Below are 20,609 nucleotides of genomic sequence, written 5' to 3' on the forward strand. Positions count from 1 at the left end.
TCATGTAATCCTTAGCACTATTGCCTTAAGTCAAAGATGAAACTTCTCATAAATTCATAACAGACTGTTTGGGTGCCTTGAGGAGTGAGGGCCTGATTCCCTACAGATCGCTATTGCGAGCAAAGCTGCGTTTACGCATGCAGATCTGCTGCGAAAATGTTTGCTAAATGTTATGCTAATGTTTGCAATCGCAAAGCCAGCATAGAGATGCCCAATACCGCTATCTCATATCCATAAGACCTTGCAGACCTGCGTATACATTGGTATCATCGAGTAACATTGGACACTCACGCAGAATTACAGCAGGTCTGACTTGACTAAAAAATTACAACTGTCGTTGAACGCAGTGAGTACTCAAGCGGTATAAGCCGTCACAGTGGCTAATTTATACTAGGGATGTGCATGCTCGGATAGGTTCGAGTTTGCACGTGGAGTTCGGATTTTTCCCTCCAAAAAAACGGAACTCAGAACGAGGCAAAACGTCATCTTACATGGACGAACATCATCATTCCTGGTCTTTTGTCCAGGAATGATGATGTTCGTCCATGTAAGATGACGTTTTGCCTCGTTCTGAGTTCCGTTTTTTTGGAGGGAAAAATCCGAACTCCACGTGCAAACTCGAACCTATCCGAGCCTGCACATCCCTAATTTATACGCGCCCAGGTAATGGTGTTCAAACAGACAAACATGCCTGCATTTCTCCGACCACTCCCAAGTTACCACCCCCAAATGCTGACGTCCCGTCACTCACTCTGTCATGGCTTTCTTTATGAGTGATCGCAGAGCGATCGCAATGCTATCTCACGCACGCTGGGTTGTATATGTGCATGCGCAGTACGCACACACGACCGTTCTGCGTATGTGGCTGCAATTGCGATCCCTGCTGAATAATGCCATGAATTGGGGAACATCTGCCTTAGTGTGTGGGGCTCCTGATTTAGTGATCCTCTCAGATTCTGCAGTGAAGATAGTTTACTGGATGAATGGGAATCCTACTCAATGGGAAGTCACATTAATTCACAGTCACTTTCCTCTATACAGATAGTATGTGGTCACTTTCTGCAAGAATACCTTATGGCAGCTGCTCCACTATAGCAATCTCTTGCTTCACTACTCTAAAACTCTCTTTTTACTCTGCTTACATGGTAATCAGTTACCACTCTGGCCTTCCTCTCTGACTTAACAGTCTCACTGTGAGGTTCTGAATTTGCTGTGGGCCCGGGGTGGTGATAGAAGCAGACACAGGAGCAGACTTAAATTAAAAAGTGGGGTTTTTAATAAGGGACTGAGAAGACATGGGAGTGGCAAACAAAAGTCCAGGTATAGCACTAAAGTGCACTTGATAACTGTTGTGAGGGTTAATGAACAAATGTCCAGGTAGTGACAGGCAGAACAGTCCAGTATAGGTATGGTGAGCTAAAACAGAATGCAGGCTTGATGAGCTGTAAGTGAATGCAGGTTTGGTGAGCTGTAGCTGATGCAGACAGAGGTAGTGAAATCCAGCTGGGAATGAAATGAAACAAGGTGCAGGGAAACAGCAGGTTCAGGTACTCAGGCAGGTAGAAAGGTATATGGAGGAGGTAGGGGAATCCAGCAGGGTTTGGAGCAGGTTAGGAAAAGCAGGCTTAGGCAATTAATCCAATAAACATGTTTAAGCACAGGAACACTCTCTCTCAGCTCTCACAGAGCAACACGTTGCACTGGCAATGCAAGGGAGCTCTGAACTCCCTTAAATCCCCAGTGCTCAGCCGTGAATGGTCAGAGAGGAGCATGTGACGCAACAGGATAGGGCAACTAGGTCACCTGACCAGAGACAAGATGGCGGCACCCATGCCAGAACGGAACGGAAGCACCCCCAGGCCTAACCAGACCAGAGTGACAGTATGCCCCCACAGAACCACGCACAGCCAATGCTCTTCACCAGGCACCACCGCCAGACGCCCCTTGCCATAGCGTCCTCACAGGTATTAACCGTCGACTACCATGCCGAGAGACCCTGGTCGTGACACTCATCACAGGTAGTTGTTACAACTCTTTTCAGTTAGCTCTCAGTCTCACTACCAGCTGACTTAGCTCATGCAGACTCCCTGTCTCTCCATATTGCTTTAACTAATACACCTGCTGTGGGTGGTGGACCTACACAGACAAACTCATACATATATAGATACCCACACATATAAATACTGTGTGTTTGACACTCACAGATAAATAAAACCACTCTGTGCCCCAATTAATTCCAAGGAAGTAAATATCAAAAGCAAAACAGAAAGCAGATGAGTACTTGACCAGGAACTTATTGGCAGAACCTATAGATGTTGGTATAGCTGGCAGCAGTGTATGATGGAGGCCAGTCCACAGGATGACTATTTTGGTTTATTAACCAGGCAGAACAGGTTGCGGGGTAACACAGGATCAAATCACAGGAACATGCAGGCATAAACATAGGTTTATGGAGATACTCAATACCACTATCTAATGTAAGCAGCTGATGCAGTAATAATGTAGTACAGTACACCAGTGGTGGCAGTGGATTATGTAATACAGGTATATTACCCAGCAGTGGTGACACAGTTTACTTGCAGAGTCTCTGTATGTTGCTCACACTCTCCACACAGGAGAGACATGCATACAGTAGGCTCGTCCTCCCTCAATGGAGTTTAGAGCTGGAAGACAAGCAAACAAGCCTCACATGCACAGTAGCGCATTTTAGCTGGTCGGGTTGGGGGTAGTGCAGTTACATGTTTCTGGCAGTAAGGGATCCCGGCAGCTCAGTGGAGACAGCACAGAGCTGTGTGTGTGTGTGTGTGCGTGCGTGTGTGTGTGTGTTCCGTAGCTCTGTCTAAAGATTAGGTCTAGTGTACCTTTAACTAAAACAAATAATTTGTTTACACTTAGCTGCCTGGTTGCAACCACTGCCACCATTTGCCAGCATTTTGCACACGCGCAGTATGGAAATCACCATTTCCCTGGTGACCTTTGCATGTGCTGTAGACTCTGGCACAGCACTAGAGTCTACTGCTGCACTCAGTGCGCTGCTGGCCACTGGGTAGAGAGAAGGGGGCCCTGGACGGAGATTGCACACGGGCCCCCTCCTCTCTTAATACGGCCCTGACTACCACTAGAAGGAACTTTTGGAAAATCTCCCAGTACAACATCCCTGATGACTTTAAAAACATAAGAGATAAACGAGGAAATAAAATAATCACACTGCAATAATTTGCCACGTAATGCTACTTGGCCAATATACCTAAGAAACAACATCAGTCAATCAAAACTACTATGAAAGACAGCAATTATGCATACGTTTCTGCCCTGTATATTTTCGTCATCTTGTCACATGTAGAAACAATTCACTCTGGTTGCATCTGCTGAGGTTTGAGGGTTTCAATTCTTACTGAATCCCCCCATCAGGTTTATTGTGCATTTTCAATTCATTGAAATAGTCTATGAGACTGTGCAAATGTTCACTTACAAAAACACTTGAAGCCTAATGAAGTGACATGATAACATGCATCAATCACATCATTTATTATAATAAAAACTCAGTCTATACTCTTATTTATGTCTTTGTGCACATTTCAGAACAATATACTCTGTATTGGAAGAAACAGCAGCTTCTTTGGGGTGATCGCAGTGCAAGTACTGTACACCTGCAAAGCCATCAATTTTATACTTGGTCTGTCCCACCTTTTGTCCAATGTTGTGAAATATGTGCTAAAAGAAACAGAACAATGCTATAGTAACTTGCTGCAATGATTTTCAGTTTGATTGGCACAACGTACAAATCCCCTTGGTCTGAGATTCACTTCAGAAATTCTTGAAAGCAATTTTTCCATAAGGCAGCAGAGTGCATAGTTTCACTGTCGCACCACTGGACCATCGGATCATTTTTCAACAAGTGTTCTCTTTATACAAAGTGTGTATGTTATTCTTGTGTTTACATGGGTTTCATCCGAGTTCTGTAATTTCCTCCCATAGTCTAATCAGAAACTATCAGAATAAATGGCTCCGGACTACGTTATCCCTTATGCATGTTTTTGTCTGTTTGTTGTGGGGAAATAAGACTGGGAGCTGCTTCTTGTGACTACATATCCCTCTTTGAAAAAGCTCCTTATAGAGCAAAAACGAGTTAGCGTTTTTTCACCTGAAGAGAAGCAAAACTTTCTTTGGAGTCCTTTGGTCTTCGGGAGGTTACTGGGATATACAGTAGAAGCGGTTACAGTGACAAACTGTGTGACACCCTGCGTACAGATCCAGTGCGCAAAACATATACAGGTTGAGTCTCCCATATCCAAAATGCTTGGGACCAGGGGCATTTTGGATAACGGAATATTCCGTATTTTGGAATAATTGCATATCATAATGAAATATCTTGAAAATGGGGCCCAAATATACACACAGAATGCATTTATGTGTTATATACACCTTATACACACAGCCTGCAGGTCATTTTATACAATATTTTCAATAATTTTGTGGCTCAAGCAAAGTTTGTGTACAGAAATTAAATTCATTTATGTTTCATATGCACCTTATACACACAGCCCGAAGGAAATTTTATACAATATTTTTAATCATTTGTACCTTAGACAAAGTTTGTGTACATTGAACCATCAAAAATCAGAGGTTTCATTATCTCAGTCATGCCAAAATAATTCCGTATTTCTGGGGATATTTAGATATGGGAGACTCAACCTGTATACTGTTTGCAGAGATAAAACACCTCTTCGCATCTGACTATGACATAGGGCCTGATTCAGAGCCGCTCATAAGCGGGCGCTCGTTCACTCCGAGCGATGTTTGCCCAACTGAGCATGCATACGGGTCGTTATACGCATGCGCGAACCAGTCAGTGCGGTCGAAATTCATGTGCTCGCAAAATAGCGAATGCCTGATAATTTGAGTGACAGAAAGAGTCGTTTGTGGGTGGTAACAGGGGAAGGTGCTTGAAAACGGGGAGTGGAGATCCGATCGCAGGCGTGCTTAAAGGCCAAAAAATGACCGCAAGTTTTGTTAGCTCGTTCAGACCTAGATGCGTGAACAGACCGCAAAGAGCGAACGGTTCATTTGAATAGCCACCCCTTTTTTTTGAACGAACGACCGCAAATAGCGACCGGCTCTGAATCAGGCCCATAGTCAATAGAGGACACATTGGCGCCATATGAGTATTACTACATTGTATCATCACTAGTCTGGTCTCGAGTTCGAGGCTATTACATAATGCGAGTACCGGTGAATTTTCTCCTATGAAAACTCAGCCTGTCCTGGTTCTTAAAATACAGGGAAAAAAATGCGTAGGTGTCCCGCCTGTAATTTAAGAACCAGCACTGGGCTATGCTGAGCCATTCCAGGTTCTTAAAATACAGGGCACATAATGAGTACGGGGTCCCCTGTATATTCCATAACCAGCACTGGACTCTTTCTAGCGGAGATGTAATGCCACAGCCGGGGGCAACTCTTTCACTGGAACCCTGGGGAGGAAGGTTACCACCCAATAAAGGGGTCCCCCTCTCCAGGGCCCCCCAGATGCTCACTTTCTGCATATGTAAAAGCAACAAACCCGATAAGTGCATCTTTAGACACTACCATTGGACACAGACTTATGCCGAGTGCAGATTTTCCATCAGAGTATGGCCTCCAGCAGGGCCGTAACTAGGGTGATGCGACCAGTGCCATGGCACAGGGCACCGCAGGGCTGGGGGCACGGTTTGGGCCTGTCAATTTTCCTGTTAATTATCATTCTCACTTGTAGCCTCCTCTTCTTTTATCCCAAAGCATATCCTGGCCTCCCATATCTCTCCTCTGGTCCTTCCCCATGAGGCCATGGCCTTTTTTCAGGTGCACTATCTTATGTCCCAATTTAAAAAATGGGGGGGCACCAATGCTCTCTCTGGCACAGGGCACCGAAAAGTCTAGTTACGGCTCTGGCCTCCAGTGTAAGCTATTAAGTGTCTGAATTTGCAACCAGTTATGCAACACACCCACATCACTCCCATAATACGATACATCCCTGTGCATCTGAATAGTGTGTGTCTTAGTAAGTGAGGTGATGGAGTTGGGGGGATGGGGGATATAATGATATGGGGTTTATTGGATGAGACATGATATGGAGAAGATTGGGAGACATGATGACAAAGGGAGGTATGGTACTATAGACACTCGGCACAGAGTATATCCCTAGAGATTTCCCTGGATGCACTCCCTAATGAAATGTTCTGTGCACACGCCAAAGATCACGAGATTGAAACCATATTTTATTTCAGTCTAACACACACAACAGGAGAAACTATAATTTTAGTATATTTAGGTATACTGTAACTTAACATTATTAGATTTTAAGGAACTTAGGGCCTGATTCAGACCTGCTTGCTAAGATGATTACTCTCGCTGCTGTCGATGGTATGCAGTGTGTATGCATTGTGCGCGTGCGCATACCTTAGCGAAAGTTCACAATGCATTTGCTCTCTGCACATAGACAGCCCAGCAGAATGAGTGACAGGGGAAGCAGTTTGTAGGTGGTAACAGGGGCTGGCCATTAAAAATGGGGGAGTGGAGGTACAAACGCAGGCGTGCCTGAGCATCTCAACAGTGTTTTAGAGGTGTGCATAATTCAAAGACAGCATCACAGTAAACGTCACCTGGCTTGTTTTTAAACTGAAGTGCTCGCAGTGCTTGTGGCAGGTTATGATCAACCTCAAGCGCTGCCATAGCATCCGATGTTACCCGATGTACCGATGGTTGCATGCACTTCCTGGACATGACGTGCACAAGTGGGCGTCTTAAAACAGGCTGGTGGGTGTCTGCATACACTATGTGATCGCGCTCTAAGAAATACTGGGCGTGCTAATGCATTGCTGTGCGGTAGCACTGTCTACGCAATTTGCATACACATCGTGCGAGCGATCACATCTAGTGAGTGGCTCTGAATCAGGCCCTTATTCTCTACTCCTTATTACCAAGGGATAGCATGCTTGTACCATATGGTTATTCTGAAATAAATACTGCTTTTTTCTGAAGTCTGGTGAGTGCACACTTTGACTTCATTTGGATATATATATATATATATATATATATATGCATGCAACTCTCTATACAAACCAGTGTCCATGTCTCTAGATTGTATATTACAACCAAGTGTGATGAAGCAACCAACATACATTAAGTACACTATGGACCTCATTCAGAAGCGCTAGCAAAATGCGAATGAGGGCGGCCTCTTCTAAGTTCTGAGCCGGCCTCTGGCCGCTCGCTAGGCTGTGGGTGACCACCCTCAGCTTTAGCGAGCGCCCAAGTTGATGGTTGCGATGGTCAAGACCATCGTGACCATCGGGGCTTGCAACGAGACCCTTGTGGTCTACCGCAAGCCCGAGTGAGCTTTCGGCTCTACTAGTGATGTCACTGGGGCCGCCCCCAATCGGCAGGCGTTCTGTCGGGAACGCCTCCGTTTGTGTAACCACCCCCCCGGCCTGCCTACAAAACGGGGCGAGCGGTCGATCACCATCGACAGCCGCCCCTTTTGTAGTGAGTCCCAGAGTGAGAGAAATTCTCTCTCACCCCGGGGCTTGCGCACACGCAGTGCAGCTGCTGCGTGTGCGCCGGGCCTCAACATTAACACGCTTGCGAGCGCATAGACGCTTGCAAGCGAGTCTGAATGAGACCCTATGAGTTTCCTACTAACACTGAAGTATATCACAGGTGTGTCACCTGACACAATGATTTGCGTCATGATTATAAGAAGTTTGTACACCTCAATTCCCCACACGGAGGGACTTTCAGCAATGCGATCCATTCTGGAAGACCAACAAGTGAGGGATATTGACATTGAGTTATTTATGATGCTATTGCAACTTACACTAGCAAGAAACTACTTCTTGTATGATGGTCAGTTCTACAAACAATTAAGAGGATGTGGATGGGTAATAACATGGCACCTTCGTATGCGAACGTCTTTATGTTTAAAGAAGAAAAGAACATGGTTTTCAATGATCCCCTGATTACACAATATATTTTAATGTATACCAGATATATAGATGACCTCTATCTCCTTTGGAGGTAAGCAACTGTTTGCAATTGATGTCATATATCTACTCTGTGGACAGGCCCGCGGCGGGCCCAGGTAAAGGAAGCGTGGCCTAATCGCGGGAGGCGTGGCCACACCCCCCTTCGAGAAAAAAAACAAGAAGTGCCGCTGCGCGCTGAGGAGGGCGGCGCTCTGAGCCCACTCAGCCCAACGCATAACCAGTGGTGGGCGTGATCAGCTTGATCGCTCCCCCCACAGGCATAGGAGACTGCAGTGGCTGCTTCTTAGCAGTCGCGAGCAGTCTCCCAGTGCAGCCCAGCACACAGCAGCATGTGCTGGACTGCTGCCATGTAAGGGGAGGAAGTGGTGCCCGGCCCGGGCCCCTGCTGGGCCCCTCCAGCAAACCTGGGCAATTTGTACCTGCCCCCCCATCTCACCCCTGTCTGTGGATTCTCCAATCAAATTGACATACCAGAATAGTAGAACAACATTAAATTACTTGGATATACAAGTATCATTGATAAATAGTAAGATTCATACAATAGTCTTCACGAAGAAAACAGACAGAAACACCCTATTACTTGCAAGCAGTCACCATCCAAAGCCCCTCAAAGGGGTTTACCTAAATCACAAATGTTGCGGGTGACGAGATTTACTAGTGACCCTACGCAAACAATTGTATAGATAAGATTATCAACAAATTTGTGTTATGATCATTAAACAAGCAAAAAGAGAAAATTCCCTAGAAGATGGAATTCAATAAAGCAAGTTCAGTGGTCCAGAGAGCTAGTAAGGCCCTTTGGCCTATAATAGCCACCAATAAGGTTCTTCCATGCTTTAGAAATAAAGCCCCTATGGCGTGCTATACCTGTGGTCGGAACATCAGAGTTATTGTTGTCCACATGGACATTACAGGATTTACAGATGCGATTACTCCCTCATCTAATTTCTATAGATTTCTATAAATGCCTCAATTGCACAACCTGTAAACATATGATTACTAGTACTACATTCAGACATCCTTATAAGGATAATGTATACAACATTAAACATGTGCTGACATGCACATCATCATATATCTATGTTATCATATTCCCATGTGGGTTATTTTATGTAGATAAAACTACTAGAACCCTGAGGGAATGAATGGCATTACATCACTCGTCTATAAAAATAGCACTGACGAAGAAAACCTCAGACCAACCTGTGGCAAGGCACTTTTTGGACTGTGGACATTCACCAGCCTCTCTCAAACATCTAATTATTGACCATATACCAACATCCCTTAGGGTCAGTGATAGAGGTGAAAAATTATTGAGGCTTGAAGCTAAATGGATCCACCAATTGAACATCATATCACCGTATGGACTTAATTAAAAACTAAATTGGAATGTTTTTGGTAGGATCTATAATTTCTCAAAAAGGGGTAGTTTTAGCAGATTGCTAAAACAAAAAAAGGAATTCCTGTTTTTGGGAGCACTCTTTAGTATATAAGGTTAATCTAATAATGAATCGATATAGGAGGATATTCTATATATTAAAACATACCTTTTAATTGTAATCTGTAAAATAAAGGGTAAATAGACTTTCTTGTAACAATGAGTCCACCCAAGAGAACAAACAAACACACATATATATTAAACATGAAAATGGATTATCATAAATGATCACTAGTAGCGAAATAATCAAGGTTATTTAAAGCGTATAATACATGGTAGCTGTGGAGACACAAATCAATATAAAAATAGTAATCTATTCCCAATAAACCTCTTTTTTAACAGGTATATAATAATATATGGATTCCACTGTTATAATGAGTCCATGGATTTACTGGAAAACAGCCTAAATTGCTCTACATAATGATATAATCATTCTCTATCTTTGAGAGGCTTGAATCAGAATATTTTAAGTTCAATAACATTAATATACAAATGTTGTTACATGATACAAAAAATCATCAAATCAACAGTAACTTATTCCAATTTATGCAATCAAAAAACAAACGTATCTCAGCATATTAGAGATATTTGTAGCACATATAGATTTGATATCAAAATAAAAAATAGTTAAAGGTATATCCAGGTTTAAGTGTGTAGGCAGTGGAAACAGTACAGCACAGAGATGCCCTGGCACCTTCTGCTTTCCCGTTTCTTCCAAGATAAGAAACAGGATGAGAGAGGGGCAGGTTGCTGTGCTGATAGAAATAAAAGATAGATACAGGAGATCACTCACATGCCAGGTGTTAGGTGACTGCTGATATCACAAACGGGCATTGCAGAAGTCAAATTCGCCATGCGAGTGCCGGATCATAAAAATATACTTGAGGATCTATAATTTGCCAGATTGGTATTGTCTATATCAATATACATTAGAGGAGTTATTAAGTATTGGCTACAAATTAACTAGCCTTGATTGACATGGGGATATTACTTATGTAGAAGGTACACACTGAGTAATGTCTAACGTATTAGTAATCTTTACCCCTATCGCTGGCTTATGAAGGCATTTATTGGAGTTTATTCATACTTCTTTCATTCTGGCTATTTTTTGTTTTGTTTATTTGGACCTGCAGTCCACTGGTTACAGTCGTGTGGCAAATAAGTAGTCTAGTTATATCTGTAGCAGATTATAACATATATTTTAACATTTGTAAAGTGGTCACATGTAAAGGAGTTTACATCACAGTCCTTTGGGAAGGTAGATTCCCTCTTATGCAGATACACAGTATATGTATGATCACTCTATTTTCTGAGATGTTTGGTGTGTAAGATATATACTTGCATACATATGAACAAACGCTGTGTAGCAATGTAAGTGTATAATGTATGTTATTACTTTATTTTAATAAGGTATGTTGCTCAGTGCATGTGTTTGCATATAATTTATTACCATGTCAATAGTGATTGTTTTGTGTGATCCCACAGTGCTCTGTCCGTGGGGCAGGGGAGACAGTTCCACCGGGTTACCATGGTCACCTAGCAGCACCTTGATGATGTCATTGCTGCGGGTCACCCAGATACCATAAGGGCAGGGTGCCCCGCTCGACCCCGGTCTTCAGAAGGTCAGTGGACGGAGACACCTATTTAAGGTAAGAAGTCTGTATCACCTTGTTTGTATGTATATTGAGCACCTTGAAAAAAGAGCCATGGGGCTCTGAAACATCGGTGGAAAATGTTAATACATTGATATCTTTTGAAAAACACCTGGAGTGCTTCTGTCTTCTTTGATGAATATCCTTTGCTTACTGAAGGCACCTAGGGCCATTGACTTGATTTAAGTGAGTGCCAGTCCTTTCTGCGGAATATATATATCTTCTGTTTGGGTTGCCAAAATATTTAAAGGTAATTTACATCACATGACATGCTATAAGTACTTACTGGAGGGATGAGTTCTGGAAGGCTTGCTCTGTATGTTAATGGTCGACAGTCACGTGTGTTAGTAACTGGTTCACAAGGAAGAAATCTAGGGCCAAGGTCATCACCATCACGAACATCGACTGTCAAAGTTGTTGTACTTGTCCTCCTTTCATTAGGATTGAGGGGACGATCCTGGGGAATGAGAAAACTACATTTTACAATAACGCCTCTGACCAACAAAAATAATATAATTTGTTTTCCATGAGTAGAATTAGAAGGTCAAATATTACAAAGCTTTAAACAAATACACTGCTGTAAAGTGTTTAGTAAAATGATAAAGGCACAGCTATGGATTACTGAAGTAATATTAATGTCCTACATTTGTTATCTCCACAACCTTTAAGTTTATGTCATCAAATAATACACTTTAAAATCATATTCTTCTGAGTCCCTGCCCAAACAGCCTCAAATGTTTTAATTTGCTTTTGGATCTGGATTTTTTTTTTTAAATTATAAAACATTTCGGATTTATTCACATCCCTAATGAGATTAGAACAGTGACTCAGATCTTTATGGATTCACAAAACCCAGGTGGATTCAGATTTCTGTAAGTAACTGAAGCACTCAGAGGAAACCTGCACAAAATTCAGAGAAAAAACATACAAACTCCACACCAACTGACCCACGCACCCCACTCATCACTGAGCGTCAGAATCTTAGTGGTCATTAAATTATACATTGAAAATATTTTAGTCCAGCCTTTTATATTTGTTATATCTGTACTCGGCTCGTCGAGTCTAGACTGGATCATTGGAATGGTTGCTGACTTGTTCACCTGTTATGATGATGTCAGCCTGGGAATTTGCCTTGTCGACTGTGATTTATTTGCCAGCAGTTTTAATCAGGTGCTAGCTCTTGGGCCTGTGTGTGTTTCTCTCTTCTGGCTGTGTCTTCCACAGGATCCCATGTCTTGCCTGGTTCCTGGTTCCAGCTCTTTGCAAGCTGCCTAAGAAGGATTGCTGTTTTCTTCATCTAAGTATCCTGGATACATTCTATTACATATTATTGCTAGCAGATGTACACCTGGCTAATATTAATACTTTGGATAGTCCTTGTGTTTTGAAATGTCTTATCCTGCAGTTTACTGTATATCTAAAGAAATTACTGAGTTTTGTAAGTACTCTCATGTTTATTGAATTATCATTCTAGAATTATTACTATTGCATAAGAATGTATATATTAGTAATGTAGTGAAAATATTTTGTTAACTGTTTAGCTAAATTGAATTCTTGTTTGTTACTAGCTTTCAATGACGTTAACTGCAGGAAAGTATTCTGGTAATCACTCTTTAGGAGTGTTATTTGTATTACTACATCAATTAGTTTTAGAAAGACTTCTTCTGTCTAGGGTGGGAAGCTAAGCACTAAGGGCTTGGGCTTATTCCTGGATGGGAGACCTCCTAAGACTCTAGAGCAGGCCTGACCAACCTGTGGCTCTCCAGCTGTTGTGAAACTACAAGTCCCAGAATGCCTTGCTACAGTTTTGCTATTAGGGAATGCTAAAACTGTTGCAGGGCATGCTGTGACTTGTAGTTTCACAACAGCTGGAGAGCCACAGGTTGGCCAGGCCTGCTCTAGGGGGTAAATTTACTAAGATGGGAGTTCTATTTAAGAAGTGATGTTGCCCATAGCAACCAACCAGATTCTACTTATCATTAATCTTGCTATGGGCAACATCTCTTCTTAATAGAACTCCCATCTTAGTAAATTTACCCCTAAGCCTCCCTACACACACAACGATTTAGTTAATGAACGATTTTAGTAAACGATTTTCTCCCTTGAAAAAATTAACTAAAATCGTTTACTAAAGTTGTTCATTTACTATGTTCATTTAAATGTAATGAATGATTTTCTTGGACTACAAACGATTTTTGCATATTCCCTTACTGAAAATCGTTGAGTTGACAAGTCTGACTGAACTACAAACTACAAAAGTGAACGCGCATGAATAAAAATCGTTCATCGTTTGACTCAGAAAGTGAACGATTTTTATAAACTATATCGTTTATCGATAATCGTTCAAAAAATCGTTGTGTGTGTATGCACCTTAAAGCTTAAAGCTGCATACACACACAACGATTTATTTAATGAACGATTTGAGTAAACGATTGTTTCCCTTGAAAAAATTTACTAAAATCGTTTACTAAAGTTGTTCATTTACTAATTGTCATGAACGATTTTTATGAACTACAAATGATTTTTGCATATTCCCTTAATGAAAATCGTTGAGTTGACAAGTCTGACTGAACGACAAACTAGAAACGACAAACTACAAACGTGAACGCGCATGAACAATAATCGTTCATCGTTTGACTCAGAAAGTGAACGATTTTTGCCATCAATTATCGTTAAACCATATCATTTAACGATAATCATTAAAAAAATCGTTGTGTGTGTATGCAGCTTTAGAGGTAAATTTACTAAGATTCGTGTTGGTTCCGAGATTGCAATCTCGGGTGAGTTTAGGCATTGTTTTCAACTTGCAAATTTACTAAAGGCAACTTCGGGTGAAATGTATCTATTTTCACTGATATACTCGGGTGAGATTGCAAACTCGAATAAACTCACCATCGGCCAAACTCTGTAGTACTTTTCATGAAAAAGATACCACTTGGGAAGTTACCAAGATTTGAGATTACAATCTTGGGTGTAATGGAAGCAAACTCGCAGCTAAATTGAAGTTTCAAGTAAACCACCTACTCAGCTGCAAGTTTTGCAGAAACATACACAGATTAGTGTGACTTGTGTATGTTTCTACATGTAAACACTATCTAAAGGGTTAATATAAAAAAATGATGTAGGGTTCCCCCCCCTTCCCCCCCCCCCCCCCCAAAAAAAAAAAAAGCCTAACCAGCCCCGGACTGCTCAGCCAGTCCTGGTTCCTAAAAATGCGGGGGAAAAAAACAAACATTTTGAAAACCAGCACTAGGCTGCTGAGCCTGCCCTGGTCTTAAAAAGAGGGGAAAAAATTGCGTAGGGGTCCCCCTATTTTTAAAACCAGCACCAGACTCAAATCCGGCCGGGTTGTAATACTTCAGCCAGGGGACCCTTTCACCGGGTCTCCCCAACCAAAGCAGTATCACCCCAAGCCAGTCAGCCAAAGCCGGGGATCTCCGGGGAGGTGGTGGGATCCCCCTCTCCTGAGCACCCCTGGCTTCGGCTGAAGCCTGGCGCTCTTTCCTGCACCCCTGGGCTGTGGGTATGGGGGTAATATTAATGAAAATTGTTAGAAACTATTGTTTTTTAAAGTGGAACTACAGATGCCAGCATGTCTGAACTACAAGTGCTAGCAGGCGGCAGGCACCCATATCCCTGCTGTAAAAAAGAAACTTAACTAACCACAAGACACACACACAAAATAAAGGGGACAAAAGACGTAGGGGTCCCCTGTATTTAGCACAAGCAATACTGGGCTCTGATCTAGTCCTGGTTCTGAAATTACAGTAAAAAAAATGCATAGGGTACCAGCACTAAAGTTTTTCTAGCGGGGTGGTGGTGGGGGGTAATGCCACAGCCAAGGAAACCCTTTCACTCGTTACCACAGCCAAAGCATTACCCCTGACCACTAGTCAGCCCAGGCCAGGGATCCCTGGGGAGCTGAGGACCCCCCAATAAAGGCAATCCCCGGCAACCCTAGCCGGTGGGTGCTGGGTTTATATTGTTGTTAGTAAAATTTCAGTTAAAAGTGTCCTTCTCTGTGGAACTACAGGTCCCAGCAAGCCTCCCCTGCATGCTGGTACTTGAAGAACCACAATTACCAGCATGCGGGGCACCTGTAGTTCCACAGCAAAATAAATAAAAGCCATCATGTCCACTTGTGCAGTAGATTGTCCATAGGGTACCTGTAAAAAAAAGCCTGTGGATGACTACATGGACAGAAGAGGACATGATCCATGCATAGGAGAAGGTGAGTATCTGATTTTTATTTACAGGTACACCCATTGGATTACTACTTGGAGAAGTGGACAGAACATATGGCAGCTGGTAAGTATGTGTGGGTGCGATAGCTGTATGTAATAAAATTGTACTTGCTACACACCGTAGCAAGTACAATTTATATAAATACAATATACAATTTATACAAATATATAAGCACTACTTTAAACAAATGTGTGTTTCCCTTTTATACATTACACATGAGCGAATTATCCTTTGAGCCTATCACTTTCCAAGCCTGGAATGTGTTCATTCTTTCTTTAATGTTTTTGACTTAAAATTTATTCCCAAGTCTCAATTTGACATGATTCATCAAGGTGCGTGTGTGCTGTATGACAAAACACAGTTACACACAGCTGTCGGCTTGCCTGTGAGGGCACATAAATCCTTCTATAAAGACCTATCGGGAGAATTAATGTAGATCATAGTAACTTACTGGCATTGATTAAATCTATTTTAACACTGATTGACATTCTCAGGGCATTGATCCAATTATACATTGGCAGCTTAATAGTATTAAGTGCCAGTCATTATACATATGTCTACATAGAGAAAATGCATCTTGCATATTGTGTTCGCAATAGTTAGTAGAAGACTATGCACAAGATTATGTTACAGCAAAATATTGTTCCACTATACATAAACAAAAACAATTACTGTAACATTCTTAATCTTGACAAATATCCTTCATTACTTGGTCCTTTAAATGAAAATGTAGGCAACCAATGGCTCTTCTGTTGTTGTGGAACTTAATCAATTCCATTACTTGATAATTAAGGCAGTTATTGGATTGAATAAATGACTCCTCTGTCCCCTGTGCCAAGCATTGACAGTTATGTTCTGTGTACAGTAAATCCCAGCTGAGATTAAAAATCCCCACATTTTACTGAATACGAATTCTGTTCAGCTCTGGATTGTAGGCAAGGTGACTGGGAGAGTCATCCAGAGGCCTCCATACATGAGGGGCCCACACAGGACACAACCATCCTGACCCCAGTAACGACTTGCTGGCACTACCTTTTCCCAGGTTTGGCTCTTGGAAGCATTGTATACATGATGTAATAACATTGTATTGTTGCCTGTCAGTGAAGACAGGAGGAATAGGGATGGCTATTGAATGGTTCTATTGGAAGTTTACAATGATGGCAGGAAACCATTAGTACAGTAGTTTACAATGATGGCAGGAAATCAAGTGGAAATCAGTGATGGTCATCACTACTCTTTCACACACAGTACCAGGCAGCGGCTCTGACTAAATGAGAGGTGGAGCACAGCAGGTCAATCAGGGAAGGAAGACAGGGCTATATGGTATGTCGAGGAGCTTGGGTATGAAGCTTGCCCCTGTGTCTGGAAAAAAAATCATTGCCTTGCTCTATACCATTGATGGTGAAGAACCGCAGTGCCTCTGCCATCAATAGCAAAACCTTCAACCACTGATGTCCATCAACCATCAATGATTTGACATCTCTATTTAGGATCCTTGGGGAGTTTTCTGGAAACAGAGGATGGCCAAAGGTAAGTTAACCACTGGGGCAAAGGACCGCAATATGGAGATGGAAGAGCGGGAGAGGGAGTGTATTGTAATATGAGCATGATACAAAGCATGGAGACAAGGAGAGGGCACAGTATATCATTTTGTCAATATTATTGGTGGGGCCATCACAAGTTAGTTGCACTTAGTGCCCCCACAAACCTTAATCTGGCCCTGATTCTGTTAAGGTGGCAGTGCCAATGTAAAGACTGTATTTGTTGCCTTCCTAGGCCACATTTTCTGTGCAACCCTTTGTCCTCATCTATCACTGTAATACTCTGTGATCCCACTCCCCATTGCATTCTATCAATACAAAACACAGGTAAGTAAAAAATAATAAAATAAATGAAAGCAGGCTTAACACAAATGTGCAGTGTTTAAATCACTCTTCATCATGGCTATTTTAAATGTCTACCATAAAAGGATACAAAGTGTCTTTGTATTATAAACTAGAGGGGGTAAGCAAGCTGTAGATGACTCTCTTTCTCTCACTTGCAACACAGTATCGAGAGCTTAGATGACAGACCCCATGTCAGGAGAGTCACTGTTGTCAGACAAGGGGCTACATACAATGAGCTACAGTACTTGGGATAAAAAGACCTTTAGTAGGGGGGAGAGGGAATGAAAACTCTTAAGTTACTGGTATGTTACAAAGGTCTGTGTGTGTCACCCTTTCATCTCATCTGATCCCTAGACTGATGCAGTCAATTTTAAGACAAGAAAAGTGAAGGAAAAAGAACAGTTTGAAAGCACCCAAAACAGCAGTAGATTTTGCGAACATGAGAATTGTGACATGCTCATTTGAGAACATAAACCCCAATATGTGTTATGCATACGTAACAACTGTTACTCTCTGAAAATGATATCCCCTGCCCTTCTTTCTCTCCAATGATGTGAATGGCTCTGAATGTACAGTATATATGGAAATCATTAATGCCCATTCTGCTAGAAACTCCGCATCAGACTAAAATGCCTATTACATTGATAATTGAGGTCACCATGTATATTACTAAGTGTTTTAGGGGTTTATTCATTATCCGTAAAGGGCCAGTTACATATGCAGAAATGCTAGTTTCCGCATGTCTTACGTAATGAGCCTGTTCATTGTTATTAGGGACCTGATAGGACCGCCTAATATTTAGCAAACTACAAAAAATTTCAGTTTTCAGAGTCTGCTTCTGAGAATCAATGCCATCTTATGATTGCGTTCATTCCCAGCAACATGCTCCTTCCTATGGGTAGGGGCACCAAGAGGGGGGGGAGCAGGTACAGATTACCCAGGCCCGGGCTTCTTGAGGGGCCCGGCAGGGACCCGGGTATGGCGCCGCTCCCTCCTCTCTCTCGCAGCAGCCCAGCACACGCTGTGTGCTGAGCTGCAGAGGGAGACTGCTCGTGGCTGCTGAGCAGCAGCCACAGCAACCTCCTTTGCCTGCGGCGGGGGGAAGCGATCACACTGATCGCGCCCCCCTGGCTTTGCGCTGGGCTGAGGGGCTTACAGCGCCTCACTTCTTGGCGCTGCAAAACTTTTTTTTCCGAGGGAGCGTGGCCACGCCTCCTGTGATTAGGCCACACCCCCCTGTACCTGGGCCCGCTGCGGCTCTCTACAGCCCTGCCTATGGGAAGGAGATCTGTGGTTGCGAAGAGGGACCAAGCAGATCACTCTGGTGCCTCCGCACAGTGCCACCTTTTACTGTGTGCATGTGTGACCTCAGGTCACACATGCGCAGTCAGACAGCACAGGAAGGGTAAGTACCACTACTACTTCTATACCAGTGTTACTGACCGTGGGCAGGGCCGGTGCTACCATTAGGCAGCTGCCAAAAGGCGCAGGCACCGGTAGGGCGGCACTCTGAATCACCCTAACAACAAAATGAGTCATTCTTTATTTCTTGGCGCCCCTGCTATGATCATCGAAAGCGGGGACAAGGGAGCAGAAGCTCCCAGCACTGCACATCGCACCCAGCCGCCCACACCACTGCTGAAGTTGGGGAATAGGAAGCCTGAAAGTTGGAGGCTGTCTCCTGACAGACTCCTGCGCTGATCTGTGCTGCTGATTACAAGGATAGTGCAGTATCACAGCAGCTAGCTATCTCCTCCAGGACGGCATTACTAAGTTGCTTTCAGGATGATTTGAGATAGCTGCACAGAAGTAAGCTACTTTTATTTGTTTATTTATTTACAGGCAGCTGCTAGTAAGCCTCTCCGTGTGACATTTTCTAGCCAGAGGAGCCTTGAGATAAGACCCCATTGTACCATCATCAGTTTTTTGCAGACTTTTACTGCACCATTATTACTTGTCTGCCATTATATTAAACTGATAAACTGTGCTTTCTTGAATGATATATGTGAAAAAATCCCAATCGCCTAATAGTGAATAATTAAATAAATTGTGAAAATATATTACTTCAGTTGGAATGCCACTTATCTTTAATAAAAAATCTTCAGTCATCTGACCAGCCATAATTCATACAGTACATAAAAAACAGAAGATAGGCAAAACATCGTATGTATCGTTTTTACACTGCACCAAACAATAATGACTGTGTGATCTAGGAGTTCATGGAACTACAATGAGTCCCTATATTTATATTAATACTCCAATAACTTTAACCATAAAAACACAGTTTTATTCACAAAAAATGTCCGCAAATAAATGCAGGTAAACAACGTACAAGAAAAAATGTTTCTAAAAGCTTATCTGTCCATAGTGTGAGGGTCCAATATATTTGGGTCCCAACGTGTTTCTTCTGTTAGAACAAGACTTCTTCTCCCCTTGCAGAAGTCTTATTCTAACAGACGAAAGGCGTATATAATGTATTTAAATTTCATTACTACCATTCTGATTTATATATATATATATATATATATATATATATATATATATATAAATCAGAATGGTACTAATGAAAGGGACGAGGGAATAAAGTACCCTCGAAAAGTTGATTCATATCCGTGTGTGGAGCCTTTATTGATTGGAGTGCCGCCTGCCTTTGGATTGTGTGTATATATATATATATATATATATATATATGTGTACACAGTCAGGTGCATAAATATTGGGACATTGACAGAATTTTCATATTTTGGCCTCTTTTCACCACCACAATGGCTTTGAAATGAAACAAACAAGATGTGCTTTAACTGCAGACTTTCAGATTTAATTTGAGGGTAATTACATCCAAATCAGGTGAACGGTGTAGGAATTACAACGGTTTCTATATGTGCCTCCCTCTTTTTAAGGGGCCAAAAGTAATGGGACAAACTAAACAATCCTAAATCGAACTTTCACTTTTTAATACTTTGTTGCAAATCCTTTGCAGGCAATTACAGCCTGAAGTCTGGAATGCATAGACATCACCAGACGCTGGGTTTCATCCCTGGTGATGCTCTGTCAGGCCTCTACTGCAAATGTCTTCAGTTCCTGCTTGTTGTTGGGGCATTTTCCCTTCAGTTTTGTCTTCATCAAGTGAAATGCATGCTTAATCGGATTCAGGTCAGGGGATTGACTTGGCCATGGCATAGCATTCCACTTTTTAGTCTTAAAAAACTATTTGGTTGCTTTTTCAGTATGCTTCGGGTCATTGTCCATCTGCACTGTGAAGCACCATCCAATGAGTTCTGAAGCATTTGACTGAATATGAGCATATAATATTGCCCGAAACACTTCAGAATTCATTCTGCTGCTTTTGTCAGCAGTCACATCATCA

The 20,609-nt window shown here is 42.3% G+C and overlaps 1 protein-coding gene across 1 annotated transcript in view; it reads right to left on the reverse strand.

Annotated features, from left to right (window-relative positions):
• The window catches only part of PCDH15 (protocadherin related 15), a 1,543,840-nt gene that overhangs the window by 897,735 nt on the left and 625,496 nt on the right, over positions 1-20,609 (reverse strand). The window contains exon 8 of the mRNA XM_088459638.1: positions 11,398-11,568. Within this exon, the coding sequence (XP_088315764.1) occupies positions 11,398-11,568 (171 nt within the window). The remainder of the gene's footprint in view (positions 1-11,397; positions 11,569-20,609) is intronic.

This window comes from Taudactylus pleione, unplaced genomic scaffold (assembly GCF_031769625.1).
Source record: "Taudactylus pleione unplaced genomic scaffold, aTauple2 ptg000918l, whole genome shotgun sequence".
NCBI classification, from domain to species: Eukaryota; Metazoa; Chordata; class Amphibia; order Anura; family Myobatrachidae; genus Taudactylus; species Taudactylus pleione.